General features: G+C 50.7%; 1 protein-coding gene across 1 annotated transcript in view; it reads left to right on the top strand.

The window, feature by feature from the left end:
- Positions 1 to 978: 978 nt before the first annotated feature.
- The window catches only part of CENPI (centromere protein I), a gene marked incomplete at its 5' end in the record, with an annotated part of 160,637 nt that continues 147,020 nt past the window's right edge, over positions 979 to 14,595 (top strand). The window contains 4 exons of the mRNA XM_075324907.1: positions 979 to 1,063; positions 1,152 to 1,289; positions 1,405 to 1,523; positions 2,775 to 2,882. Coding sequence (XP_075181022.1) covers positions 979 to 1,063; positions 1,152 to 1,289; positions 1,405 to 1,523; positions 2,775 to 2,882 — 450 coding nt within the window. The remainder of the gene's footprint in view (positions 1,064 to 1,151; positions 1,290 to 1,404; positions 1,524 to 2,774; positions 2,883 to 14,595) is intronic.

The following is a 14,595-nucleotide window of genomic DNA, read 5'->3' as shown; positions in this document are numbered from 1 at the left end:
CTCTTACTCCCTTCTCTCTCTCTCTGTCTCCCCCTTCTCTCTCTCTCTCTCTCTCTCTCTCCCCCCTTCTCTCTCTCTCCCCTTTTCTCTCTCTCCCCTTTTCTCTCTCTCCCCTTTTCTCTCTCTCCCCTTTTCTCTCTCTCCCCCCTTCTCTCTCTCCCCCTTCTCTCTCTCCCCCTTTTCTCTCTCCCCCCTTCTCTCTCTCTCCCCCCTTCTCTCTCTCTCCCCCCTTCTCTCTCTCTCCCCCCTTCTCTCTCTTACTCCCTTCTCTCTCTCTGTCTCCCCCTTCTCTCTCTCTCTCTCTCCCCCCTTCTCTCTCTCTCTCCCCTTTTCTCTCTCTCCCCCCTTCTCTCTCTCCCCCTTTTCTCTCTCCCCCCTTCTCTCTCTCCCCCCTTCTCTCTCTCTTACTCCCTTCTCTCTCTCTGTCTCCCCCTTCTCTCTCTCTCTCTCTCTCCCCCCTTCTCTCTCTCCCCCCTTCTCTCTCTCTCTCCCCTTCTCTCTCTCCCCCTTTTCTCTCTCCCCCCCTTCTCTCTCTCTCCCCCCTTCTCTCTCTCTCCCCCCTTCTCTCTCTTACTCCCTTCTTTCTCTCTGTCTCCCCCCTTCTCTCTCTCAAGCAAATTTTGTGATTCAATCATATCGAAAACTACGTATGGCAGACACTAAAGTTACATATTGGCATGCCGCCAAAGTATTGTTTATAAGGCTATGTTCACACATCACATTTTTGCCACAAGAAATGCAACCTATTTTTCTGTTGCCTATGCTGTGTGGGCACATACCATAGAGGTAGAAAGATGTGAGGGTCGTTCCTACAGGCGTGGGATTGCCGATGGCTCATATTATATATTATTAGGCATTGATATTGGATTCTCTTACTAATTAGTCCAAAATCTGAGATGTTCTTATAATTTAGGTCTATGTTGTGGAATGTCCCATGGTCTGGACCTTGTTCACTTGACGGGGGCATAAAGACATTGAAATGGAGACCACCAGGTCGAGACGAACGGAGCCACTAACCAGGTCCCCAAACAAGAGGGGAAGGCACTTCGTTACTTCAAGAAAAGTATGTAGACGTGTTCCCACCTCTCCGTGGTAATGTATTCTTATCAATAGCCTTGTATTATAATTTATTTCCATTGATGTCCCCATAGTCACCTCCAAAGTACCATTAAAGGGCAACACTGTTCTTATCGAACATCTTACTACCATAGAGGCAGTCGGCCTGAGACTCGGGATCCCGCCGGAGGGTGTGGATATTCTGCTCAGACTTGCTCTGAGCGGCAACCTCGGTAATGTACATTGGGATATTGGCTACAGTTTGGCCAATTATTATTACTTATTTTTCTCCTGTTTTCTTACACCTATGATTGGAAGTCATATATTCTTTTGCTTTTGTTCCACAAGTTGAGAGCGTGAATGCACGAATCCTAAAGTGCCTGATTCCTGCTACAGAAGTGCACCAGGACTGTATTATTGCTGCCGTGTCTCTATTCTGTACCAGAAAAACTACCACCAGCACTCGGGTCAGTGAATGATTTTTCATTATTTATGGGAATACAGTTAAAAGGAACGTGTCACCAGATTTGGGGCCTATAAGGCTGCGGCCACCACCAGTAGGCTCTTATATACAGCATTCCAGAATACTTTATATAAGAGCCCAGGCCGCTGTATAGAACATAAGACACTTTATAATACTCACCTAGAAGGTCGCTCCGGTGCAGACTGGTCGAATGGGCGTCTCCAGGACAAGCGCCTCCTCTTTCGGCCATCTTTATTTTGCTTCTGAAGCCAGTGTGCATGACGCGTCCTACGTTATACACACTCGCTGGTACTGAGGTCCTGCACGGGTGCACTTTGATCTGACCTGCTCAGGGCAGATCAAAGTATTGTAGTTTGCCTGCGCAGGACCTCAATACTGGCTTGTGTGCATGACGTAGGACTCGTCAAGCACACCGGCTTTAGAAGAAGGAGGACTAAGATGGCGAAAGAGGAGGCCCCCGTTCCTAGAGACGCCCATTCAACCAGTCTGCATCAGAGCGACCTTCTAGGTAAGTATTATAAAGTGTTTTTTACGTTCTACATAGCGACCTGGGCTCTTATATACAGCATGTTAGAATGCTGTATACAAGAGCTCAGTGGTGGTGGGCGCAGCTTATAGGCCCAAATCTGGTGACGGGTTCCCTTTAAATGTACAAGGAGAAAGTAGAGAACCATTTTTTTTCTTTAATTTTTAGTCACTGTTCCAATGTGTAACTTTAAAGGAGTCAGCATAAAATGACTGGTCAAACCCAGCACATCACCTTTTAAAGTGAACCTGTCAGGTGTAATATGCACCCAGAACCATGAGCAGTTCCATGAGAAAACCATCGCTGCATGCGGCGATGGTTATCAGCTTGTTTCGGATCATGCGCACCCATCCAAGTCTATGGGAGTGTGTAAAACATCGGACTGCACTGATGACATCCGAGTGAAGTGCAATATACGCACAGGCTGACAATGGAGAAAATTAATCTCCTCTGCAGCTGTGATCGGATTCTCACATGCAAAAGAATAGAGTAGCACAGCTTGAACCGAGTGTCATTAGAATATCGTATCCGATGCTCCCGCAATGGATGGTATACGCCAGTGTGAACTCAGCCTTTAATCTGGTGCATATTTAGACTGTACAGCCTGTTCACACCATTTGATTGCTGGCTTACATTAGTTGACAAAGTTTCTACAAAGTGTTTATAGTTTTTCAGCTTGAAGTCCTGCTGTTTTTTTTGCTCTTCCAGGTCCTGTTTATTCGCTGGCTGATCTCTGTGTTTGATCTCATTTCGTCCAAGGATGTCCTCTCCGTACTTTACAACTTTTTCTTCTGTTTACTACCGGATGAAAAGTTGGTAGGAGATGTCCATTTTTTTTTCTACCTTTCTTGCTCTATAAATTATGGAGTTGTATCAAAAGCCTGGGAATAATGAGAAGTGGAATATGATTGATTGCCATAAGTAGTTTCTTATTTTCTTTTCGCTCCTAATTGGGAGACCCAGACAGTGGGTGTATAGCTACTGCCTCTGGAGGCCGCACAAAGAACTACACTTAAAAGTGTAAGGCCCCTCCCCTTCTGGCTATACACCCTCCCGTAGGAGTACGGATTCCCCAGTTTTAGCTTTGTGCGCAAGGAGGTCAGACACGCACGCATAGCTCCATTGTTTTTAGTCAGCAGCAGCTGCTGACTATGTCGGATGGAAGAAAAGAGGGTCTATACAGACTCCCAGCATGCTCCCTTCTCACCCCACTTATGTCGGATGTTTGTAAGGTTGAGGTACCCATTGCGGGTACGGCGGCAGGAGCCCACATGCTGATTCCTTCCCCATCCCTTTTTACAGGGCTCTGGGTGAAGTGGGATTTACCGGTCTCCAGGCACTGAGACCGTGCTCCATCTACAGCCCCTGGAGAAGATGCTGGATGGAGCGGAGTACATCAGGGACATGGCCCTGCTTCCTTAAGGTACTCTGTGTCCCCGTGCATTTGGCGCTCACACCGCAGCATGCTGGGTGTTGTAGTGCGCCGGGGGACATCAGCGCTGCGGCGCCTGTGCCATGGCCTCATTCAGCTTAGCTGAAGCAGGCACACTTATGGGAATCGGCCGCGCCGGCCGCTGGGACTGCGGCACGGCTGGCACTTGTAGTGCGCCGGGGACTTCAGCGCGGCCTGCGCTTTTACGGCGGCCGCGCTGATAACTACAGTCCCCGGCTTTTGCGGCCTGCTTCCGTTCGTTCCCGCCCCCAGACCTGCCAGTCAGGAGAGGGGCGGGACGCTGCCCACGTCTAGACTCGGTCGCGCCGGCCGCTGGAACAGCGGCGCGGCTGGCACTTGTAGTGCGCCGGGGACTTCAGCGCGGCCCGCGCTTTTACGGCGGCCGCGCTGATAACTCGAGTCCCCGGCTTTTGCGGCCTGCTTTCGTTCGTTCCCGCCCCCAGACCTGCCAGTCAGGAGAGGGGCGGGACGCTGGCCAGTGCATCAGCGCTGAGGGCTGGAGTCGTTTTTTACATACTCCAGCCCTCACAGTCAGCACAGAGGGGACACTGTTCCCGCACTTTTGTTGGGGAACTCCCACGGACCGCCCCTCTCCACATAAGCCGGCAGCCATTCTTGCTGACACGCTGAGCTGCAGAGGGGAGCCGGGGAGACCCAGACAAGGCATTCTGCAGCCTCTTACCCGCTGTTCAGCGGGCGGTAAGCAGCCCTCAGGGCTCACCCCCTCTTGTGCTCGTAGTATTCTTAGTATTTTGTTGCTACAAATACTTGGTATTACATAGCGCTGGTCGCCCTTTGGCTATAGACTCTCTCACATGCAGAGAGCCAGCAGCATGTCGCCCGTTAAAACGCAAGGGTGCCAAGGCACAGACATTATATGCTTCCTGCACCGCATGTGGGACTTTTCTACCGGCAGGCTCCACGGACCCCCATTGTGTGCAGTGCTCGGCCCCTGCGGCGCTTGCACAGTCGGGACCTCTGCTGGACGTGTCCCAGGGTGTACCACCTGTGAATGCTGTCCAGGTGACAGGAACTGAGTTTGCAGCTTTTGCTGACAGAATGTCTCTCACTATGTCACAAATTCTTGACACATTGCGAGCTAGGCCTGTACTTCAGACCACGGACACTGTGCATGTATTGCCCCCTGGTCCCCCTCAGCTCCTAGCTCCGGGACGGGCATCTACACCTCAGGGTGAAGACTCTGACTCGGACGATGGCCCCGGGCAGCCTAAGCGGGCTCGTTATGACGGGCCTTCACATTCATCTCAATGGTCTGGATCCCAGCGGGATGAATCTATGGGTGATGAGGCGGACGTAACTGATCAGGATTCTGATCCTGGGACCGCTCTCAATCTAGATACACCAGATGGTGACGCCATAGTTAATGATCTTATATTTAACATCAATAAGATGTTGAATATTTCCCCACCAGCTCCTCCTGTAGAGGAGTCAGCTTCGCAGCACGAGAGAATCCATTTCAGATACCCTAAGCGTACATTAAGCACTTTTCTGGACCACGCTGACTTCAGAGACGCAATCCAGAAACCCCACGCTTATCCTGAAAGGCGTTTTCCTAAACGACTTAAAGATACACGCTACCCTTTTCCCTCTGAAGTGGTCAAGGGTTGGACCCAGTGTCCAAAAGTGGATCCTCCAATTTCCAGGCTTGCAGCTAGATCCTTGGTTGCTGTTGAAGATGGAGCGGCACTTAAAGATGCCACTGACAGGCAGATGGAGCTCTGGCTGAAATCCATCTATGAAGCGATTGGAGCGTCATTAGCGCCTTCTTTTGCGGCCGTATGGGCACTCCAAGCTATCACGGCCGGGCTTGCGCGAGTCGACTCAGTCACACGTGCATTTGCCCCGCAGGTAGCACCATTGACCTCGCAAATGGCGGCATTCGCGTCGTACGCGATTAATGCTGTTCTGGACGCTACAAGCCGCACGGCAGTGGCGTCAGCCAACTCAGTTGTTTTGCGTAGGGCTCTGTGGTTGAGGCATTGGAAAGCAGATTCTCATTCCAAGAAGTGCTTAACCAATTTGCCTTTTTCTCGTGACCGATTGTTTGGAGAGCGTTTGGATGAAATCATCAAACACTCCAAGGGTAAGGACTCTTCCTTACCGCAACACAGACAAAACAAGCCCCAACAGAGGAGGGGTCAGTCTGGTTATCGGTCCTTTCGAGGACAGGGCAGGTCCCAATTCGCCTCGTCAAAAAAGACTCAAAAGGACCAGAGACGTTCAAATTCTTGGAGGTCTCAGTCACGCCCAAAAAGACCAGCCGGAGGAACCGTTGCCAAAACGACGTCCTCCTGACTTGCGGTCTCCGATGCCCACACCCGCGGTCGGTGGGAGGCTGTCCCACTTTGGCGACATTTGGCTAGCAAACGTCAAGGACCGTTGGGTGAGAGATATTCTATCTCACGGGTACAGGATAGAGTTCAGTTCTCGTCCGCCAACTCGTTTCTTCCGAACTTCTCCACCACCAGACCGAGCCGATGCTCTGTTGCAGGCGGTGGCCGCTCTAAAGGCGGAAGGGGTGGTGACCTCCGTCCCTCTTCAGGAACAGGGTCACGGTTTTTACTCCAATCTATTTGTGGTCCCAAAAAAGGACGGATCGTATCGTCCCGTCCTGGATCTGAAGTTGCTCAACAGACACGTAAAAGTCAGGAGGTTCCGGATGGAATCCCTACGCTCCGTCATAGCCTCAATGTCTCAGGGAGATTTTCTAGCATCAATAGACATCAAAGATGCGTATCTCCACGTGCCGATTGCACCAGAGCATCAGCGTTTCCTACGTTTCGTCATACACGACGAGCACCTACAGTTCGTAGCGTTACCCTTCGGTCTGGCAACAGCCCCCCGGGTCTTCACCAAAGTCATGGCAGCAGTAGTAGCTGTTCTGCACTCGCAGGGTCACTCGGTCATCCCGTATCTAGACGACCTGCTTATAAAGGCATCCTCTCAAGAAGCATGCCAACACAGTCTGAAGGTGGCGCTAGACACTCTCCAGACTTTCGGGTGGATTATCAACTTTCCAAAGTCTCATCTAACCCCGACCCAATCTCTGACTTATCTTGGCATGGAGTTTCATACTCTATCAGCGATAGTGAGGCTTCCACTGGACAAGCAGTGCTCGCTACGGACTGGAGTGCAATCTCTCCTTCAGAGCCAGTCGCACTCACTGAGGCGCCTCATGCATTTCCTAGGAAAGATGGTAGCAGCAATGGAGGCAGTCCCGTTCGCGCAGTTTCATCTGCGCCCTCTCCAATGGGACATTCTGCGCCAATGGGATGGGAAATCGACGTCCCTCGACAGGACTGTCTCCCTCTCTCAGACTGCCAAGGACTCTCTACGTTGGTGGCTTCTCCCCAACTCATTGTCACAGGGAAAGTCGTTCCTTCCCCCGTCCTGGGCAGTGGTCACGACAGATGCGAGCCTATCAGGGTGGGGAGCGGTGTTTCTCCACCACAGGGCTCAGGGGACGTGGACTCAGGAAGAGTCCACCTTGCAGATCAATGTTCTGGAAATCAGAGCAATCTATCTTGCCCTGCGAGCCTTCCAACAATGGCTGGAAGGCAAGCAGATTCGGATTCAGTCGGACAATTCCACGGCGGTGGCGTACATCAACCACCAAGGGGGAACACGCAGTCGCCAAGCTTTTCAAGAAGTCCAGCGGATTTTGACGTGGGTGGAAAGCAGAGCGTCCACCATATCTGCAGTTCACATCCCAGGCGTGGAAAACTGGGAAGCGGACTTTCTCAGTCGCCAGGGCATGGACGCAGGAGAATGGTCCCTTCACCCGGACGTGTTTCAACAGATCTGTTGCCGCTGGGGGTCGCCGGACGTCGATCTGATGGCGTCACGGCACAACAACAAGGTCCCAGTTTTCATGGCACGGTCTCACGATCACCGAGCGCTGGCGGCAGACGCCTTGGTTCAGGATTGGTCGCAATTCCGACTCCCCTATGTGTTCCCACCTCTAGCATTGTTACCCAGAGTTCTCCGGAAAATCAAGTCCGACTGCCAGCGAGCCATACTCGTCGCTCCAAATTGGCCAAGAAGGTCGTGGTACCCGGATCTGTGGCATCTCACGGTAGGCCAACCGTGGGCACTACCAGACCGTCCAGATCTGCTGTCTCAAGGGCCGTTTTTCCATCTGAATTCTGCGGCCCTGAACCTGACTGTGTGGCCATTGAGTCCTGGATCCTAGCGGCCTCAGGTTTATCTCAGGGAGTTGTTGCCACAATGAGACAGGCTAGAAAACCATCCTCAGCTAAGATCTATCACAGGACGTGGAAGATATTCTTAGCGTGGTGCTTGGCTCAAGGGTTTTCTCCCTGGCCATTTGCATTGCCAATTTTTCTTTCCTTCCTGCAGTCTGGGTTGGAAAAAGGTTTGTCCCTTAGCTCGCTTAAGGGTCAAGTCTCCGCGTTATCCGTATTCTTTCAGAAGCGCTTGGCACAGCTTTCTAAAGTACGCACGTTTCTCCAAGGAGTTTGTCATATCGTTCCTCCTTACAGACGGCCATTGGAACCCTGGGATCTGAACAAGGTTCTCCTTGCTCTTCAAAAGCCGCCTTTCGAGCCCTTGAAAGAGGTTCCCCTTTCTCGGCTTTCACAAAAGGTAGTTTTTCTTGTAGCGGTCACATCTCTTCGAAGAGTGTCCGAGCTGGCGGCGTTATCTTGCAAATCTCCCTTCCTGGTGTTTCACCAAGACAAGGTAGTACTGCGTCCAATTCCAGAGTTTTCTCCCAAGGTGGTTTCTTCCTTTCATCTCAATCAGGATATCACTTTGCCATCTTTGTGTCCGCATCCAGTTCACCAATTTGAAAAGGGTTTACATCTGTTGGACCTGGTGAGAGCACTCAGGATTTACATTTCTCGCACGGCGCCTCTACGCCGTTCGGATGCGCTCTTTGTCCTAGTCGCTGGTCAGCATAAGGGATCGCAAGCTTCCAAATCCACCCTGGCGCGGTGGATCAAGGAACCAATTCTTCACACATACCGTTCTGCTGGGCTTCAGATTCCATCTGGACTGAAGGCCCATTCTACCAGAGCCGTTGGTGCGTCCTGGGCGTTGAGGCATCAGGCTACGGCTCAGCAAGTGTGCCAGGCGGCTACCTGGTCGAGTCTGCACACGTTTACCAAACACTATCAAGTGCATACCTACGCTTCGGCAGACGCCAGCCTAGGTAGACGGGTCCTTCAGGCGGCGGTGGCCCACCTGTAGGAAGAGGCTGTATGACAGCCCGTTCATGTGGTATCTTTTTACCCACCCAGGGACTGCTTTTGGACGTCCCACTGTCTGGGTCTCCCAATTAGGAGCGAAAAAGAAGAAGGGAATTTTGTTTACTTACCGTAAATTCCTTTTCTTCTAGCTCCAATTGGGAGACCCAGCACCCGCCCTATCTGTTTTTAGGGTTTCGTTTTTTCGGGTGCACATGTTGTTCACGTTGTTTCTTAAGTTCTCCGATCTAGTTATCGGATTGAATTTGTTTTTGAAACTGTTATTGGCTTTCCTCCTTCTTGCTTTGGTACTAAAACTGAGGAATCCGTACTCCTACGGGAGGGTGTATAGCCAGAAGGGGAGGGGCCTTACACTTTTAAGTGTAGTTCTTTGTGCGGCCTCCAGAGGCAGTAGCTATACACCCACTGTCTGGGTCTCCCAATTGGAGCTAGAAGAAAAGGAATTTACGGTAAGTAAACAAAATTCCCTTCTTTCCATCCTCTAGTCTAGGGTTGGGCAGTTAATTTTCCCAACGGACCACATAAGGGACCAAGACTAGTGTGGAGGCCAATAGGCTGAAATTACTGTATTTTTTGGTTTAAAAGATGCACCGAATTATAAGATACACCCCAAATTCAGAATAAAAAGAAAAGGTGAAAAAATGGGTCCGTTTTATAATCCGGTGGTGTCTTACCGGAGGGGGCCACATCGGTGGTGAAGTGGAGTCACAGGAGGCAGGGACGGTGGGTGTTCCAGAAACTGTAGGCTGTGCTGGGGCTGCGGCAGAGGCTGGGGCTCGGGCAGCTGTGCTGGGGCTTGGGCAGCCATCCTGGTGCACTGGCAGACGTCTTGGTGCAGGGGCAGACGTCCTGGTGCAGACATTCTGGTGCTGGGGCAGACGTCCTGGTGCTGGAGCAGACATGCTTGGACTCTGGCTGCGGGCGGTGAGGGCTTCAAAAAAATGGCACCGAGATCTCATCTGTGCAAGCGCCACCTCCAAGTGCCATTTTCCTAAAGTCCGCTGCTGGGAGATCAGTAGCCCGGAGGCGGGTCAGGTGCAGATGAGAGCTTGAACCAAGAGCTCTATCTGCAAACGCGCCACCGTTTGAAGACCTCACTGCCCCGGCCTCCTGCGCCAGTCCAGCCGCTGCAGCCCCTGCACAGCCGCCGCAGCATACCCCCGGCCTCTTTTGACCCCTCTTCACCACCCCGGTAAGCTACATTCAGATTATAAGACCCACCCCTCACTTTCCTACCAAATTTTTGTTAGGCCCCCTTCACACGTCCGTGAAAAACACGCACGTGTGTTACGGGCCGTTTTTCGGGTCCGTGTCCCGTTTTTGTGTCCGTTTTTATGGTCCGTGTGGCACCTGTGTGAATTGCGTATGCTAGCCGTGTTTGTGTGCAGAACGTCCGTGTGTGCGTGTGGAATTAACGTGTATGTGTACGTGTAATGTCCGTGTGTAATGTCCGTGTGTGTGATGCACAATGTCGTTTATAAATGTCGGCTGACAGCAAACAGAGTTGCGCGATGAGAATGAACTCGGGTGAACTTCACCCGACTTCATCCTCATACCGCGGCTCTGTCTGTGTCGAGTACTGATTAGCGGTCACCTGTGAAGGATTCACCGGTGACCGCTAATCCCCCGAGTGACTGAAGTGTCCCCCCCTCTTTCATACTCACCGATCCCCGATCACCGGCGCTGCACGGCATTCACACTGCTGCGGCGGCTTTTACTATTTTGAAAAAGCCGGCCGCTCATTAAACAATCTCCTATTCCCTGCTTTCCCCGCCCACCGGCGCCTATGATTGGTTACAGTGAGACACGCCCCCACGCTGAGTGACAGGTGTCACACTGCACCCAATCACAGCAGCCGGTGGGCGTGTCTATACTGTGCAGTAAAATAAATAAATAAATAATTAAAAAAAAACGGCGTGCGGTTCCCCCCAATTTTAATGCCAGCCAGATAAAGCCATACGGCTGAAGGCTGGTATTCTCAGGATGGGGAGCTCCACGTTATGGGGAGCCCCCCACCCTAACAATATCAGTCAGCAGCCGCCCAGAATTGCCGCATACATTATATGCGACAGTTCTGGGGCTGTACCCGGCTCTTCCCGATTTGCCCTGGTGCTTTGGCAAATCGGGGTAATAAGGAGTTATTGGCAGCCCATAGCTGCCAATAAGTCCTAGATTAATCATGTCAGGCGTCTATGAGACACCCTCCATGATTAATCTGTAAATTACAGTAAATAAACACACACACCAGAAAAAATACTTTATTAGAAATAAAAACACACACACATTCCCTGGTTCACCACTTTAATCATCCCCGAAAAAGCCCTCCATGTCCGGCGTCACCCAGGATGCTCCAGCGTCGCATCCAGCGCTGCTGCATGGAGGTGACAGGAGCTGCAGCAGACACAGCCGCTCCGGTCACCTCCACGCAGCTAATGAAGACAGCCGTGCGATCAGCTGAGCTGTCACAGAGGTTACCCGCTGTCACTGGATCCAGCGGTGGATGCAGCGGTGGCTGCGGGTAACCTCAGTGACCGCTCAGCTGATCGCGCGGCTGTCTTCATTAGCTGCGTGGAGGTGACCGGAGCGGCTGTGTCTGCTGCAGCTCCGGTCACCTCCATGCAGCAGCGCTGGATGCGACGCTGGAGCATCCTGGATGACGCCGGACATGGAGGGCTTTTTCGGGGATGATTAAAGTGGTGAACCAGGGAATATGTGTGTGTTTTTATTTCTAATAAAGGATTTTTTCTGGTGTGTGTGTTTATTTACTGTAATTTACAGATTAATCATGGAAGGTGTCTCATAGACGCCTGACATGATTAATCTAGGACTTATTGGCAGCTATGGGCTGCCAATAACTCCTTATTACCCCGATTTGCCAAAGCACCAGGGCAAATCGGGAAGAGCCGGGTACAGCCCCAGAACTGTCGCATATAATGTATGCGGCAATTCTGGGCGGCTGCTGACTGATATTGTTAGGGTGGGGGGCTCCCCATAACGTGGGGCTCCCCATCCTGAGAATACCAGCCTTCAGCCGTATGGCTTTATCTGGCTGGCATTAAAATTGGGGGGAACCGCACGCCGTTTTTTTTTAATTATTTATTTATTTATTTTACTGCACAGTGTAGACACGCCCACCGGCTGCTGTGATTGGGTGCAGTGTGACACCTGTCACTCAGTGTGGGGGCGTGTCTCACTGCAACCAATCATAGGCGCCGGTGGGCGGGGAAAGCAGGGAATAGGAGATTGTTTAATGGGCGGCCGGCTTTTTCAAAATAGTAAAAGCCGCCGCAGCAGTGTGAATGCCGTGCAGCGCTGCGCTGGAGATCGGGGAACGGTAAGTATGAGAGAGGGGGGGAAACTGACCGACAGACAGCTAGAGGGACAGACAGACAGAGAGACCGACAGAGAGACTGACCGACGGACTCAGGGAGATTGACCGACATACACAGAAATAGAAAGAATAGCCGACATCACTAGAAATAAAAACACCAAACGGACACGGACTATAGGTATATGCATACGTGTTTACTAACGTGTGTGCACATACCCATAGACTTTCATTGTGTCCACGTGTGCGTGCTCCGTGCAGATAACGGACATGCATCCGTGCCAAACGCAAACACATACGGATCACGGACACGCACACACGGACATAATGAAATAACGGACGTGTGACCACAATCATAGATTAACATTGGTGCACGTTTGGCCGTGTCTCCGGTATATACGGAAACGGACCAAACACGCACGTGTATCACGGACGTGTGAAGGGGGCCTTAGGAAAAGTGTGTCTTATAACACAAAAAAACATGGTACTTCTGCTCAATATTAATATCAACATATAATTATTATTTTATATTAATTGTATCACTTAATACTGAGCTCAATAAGAGGTTTTCCACCTTTTAATTTCAGCCCTTTCATATGTCCTTACTCTTACTATCAATTTTGTAATAGTCTTCTTTTACTTGCCCTGCTCCTGTTTGCTCATTTCTATGTGGGTCATCTGATCTTTTGTTGTAATTCTGGCTCTGCTTTTTCCTATCTGGAAACTGGAATCGGATGACCTGAGCAGTGCACATTATTGACAGGGACGGGGCTACCTGTCCATGAGTGACAGCAGCCTGGGCATGCATGCTCACATCAGACTTTGCTCTCCTCCTCTGCCTGGATCTGAAGTGTCATACCTTCAGCTGACAAGCGCTGTGATGTGCTACTGATCATTAGAAAGCATATCACAGGGCTTGTCAGCTGAAGAAACGGCACTTCAGATCATTGGCAAAGTCAGCCTTCGCCACGCATGACTGAGCTCAGATCAGGCTTTCCTCTCCTCTACCTCGATCCTGCTGAAGCTTTGAAGTGCCGTTTCTTCAGCTGACAAGCCCTGTGATATGCTTTCTAATGATCAGTAGCACATCCCAGTGCTTGTCAGCTGAATGGCGACCCTCCAAAGCATCTGCATGATACAGACAGAAAGAGTGACGTCTGATGTGAGCATACGTGCTCAGACTGCTGTCACTCACTGAAAGGTAGCCCGCTCCCTACCAATGACGTGTGTTACTCTATTTGTCCGATTCCAGTGTCAGATCAGAAGCAGCAGAGCCAAAATCACAACAGAAGATCAGATGGCCCACATAGAGATAAGCTTACAGGAGCAGGGCAGGTAATAAAAGTATGTTAGAAAATTGATAGAGCTAGGACATATGAAAGGGGGTGAAACTAGCAGTGGAAGACATCTTTAAGTGTGCTGATAACATCCTATATACTGTCCGCACACAGCCCCCTACAGTATATACAGTATGAGCCCCCAGATAGCCCCTATATATACTGTATGAACCCCCACACAGTCCCCCTGCATACAATATGAGCCCCCCTTACATACAATGTGACCCACACCTAGCCCCTATACATACAGTATGAGCCCCCACCGTCCCCCTATCTCAAGTATGAACCCCCACACAGTCCCTCTATGTACAGTATGAGCCCCCTACATACAATATGAGCCCACACCTAGCCCCTATATATACTGTATGAGCCGTCACATAGCCTCTTTCGATAAAGTAGGAGCCATCACACAGTATCCCTATATACCATATAAGCCCCCACATAGCTCCTTATATACAGTATGAAATCTCTCAGCCCCCTATATACAGTAGGTTTCCCACATAGCCCTCTATGTACAGTATGAGCCTCTTATATATAGTGTGATAACCCCACATAATCCCTTATATACAGTATGAGCCCCCACATAGTCTTCCTATATTCAGTATGAGCCCTCACTTAGCACCCTTTATCCAGGCACACATCCCATACTCACCTCTCTCCCATTCCCCGGAGCTCTGCTCCAGTCTCCGGTACTCTGACTCTTCATGTTTTAGTGACTACATCACGTGTGCTGTCTCAGTCGCACACACTGATTGGTGGAAATAGGAGCCAGCGACTCAGTCCTTCACAAATGTATCCACTGCTATCTGCATCCTGCAACCCTTCACCTGTCTTGGGCCGGTCTGGTACAGCCAAGGGCAATATGTGGCCTCTGGGCTTCACATTGCCCAGGTTTGCTCTAGGTCATAGAGCTAGGTTTGAAAACTCGATAAAACCCAAATCGTGTGCATACTTTGACTCAAGACCGTTGAGTGTTGAGAAACTTTCCCTCTACCTATTGCTAACCCTTGAAGCTATGTGTTAGCATCCAGTCCTTTATTAAATTTGTACCATTGGGCACTGCCGTCCATTACTACCTCATGGGATAGTACTGTAACTGGAATAAAACCTTTCCAATGATGTCTATTTTCTGACTATATAGAAAAAAAGACTGTCTGTCTCT

This window comes from Anomaloglossus baeobatrachus, chromosome 9 (assembly GCF_048569485.1).
Source record: "Anomaloglossus baeobatrachus isolate aAnoBae1 chromosome 9, aAnoBae1.hap1, whole genome shotgun sequence".
Classification (NCBI taxonomy): Eukaryota; Metazoa; Chordata; class Amphibia; order Anura; family Aromobatidae; genus Anomaloglossus; species Anomaloglossus baeobatrachus.
This window is presented reverse-complemented; position numbering and strand designations above follow the sequence as displayed.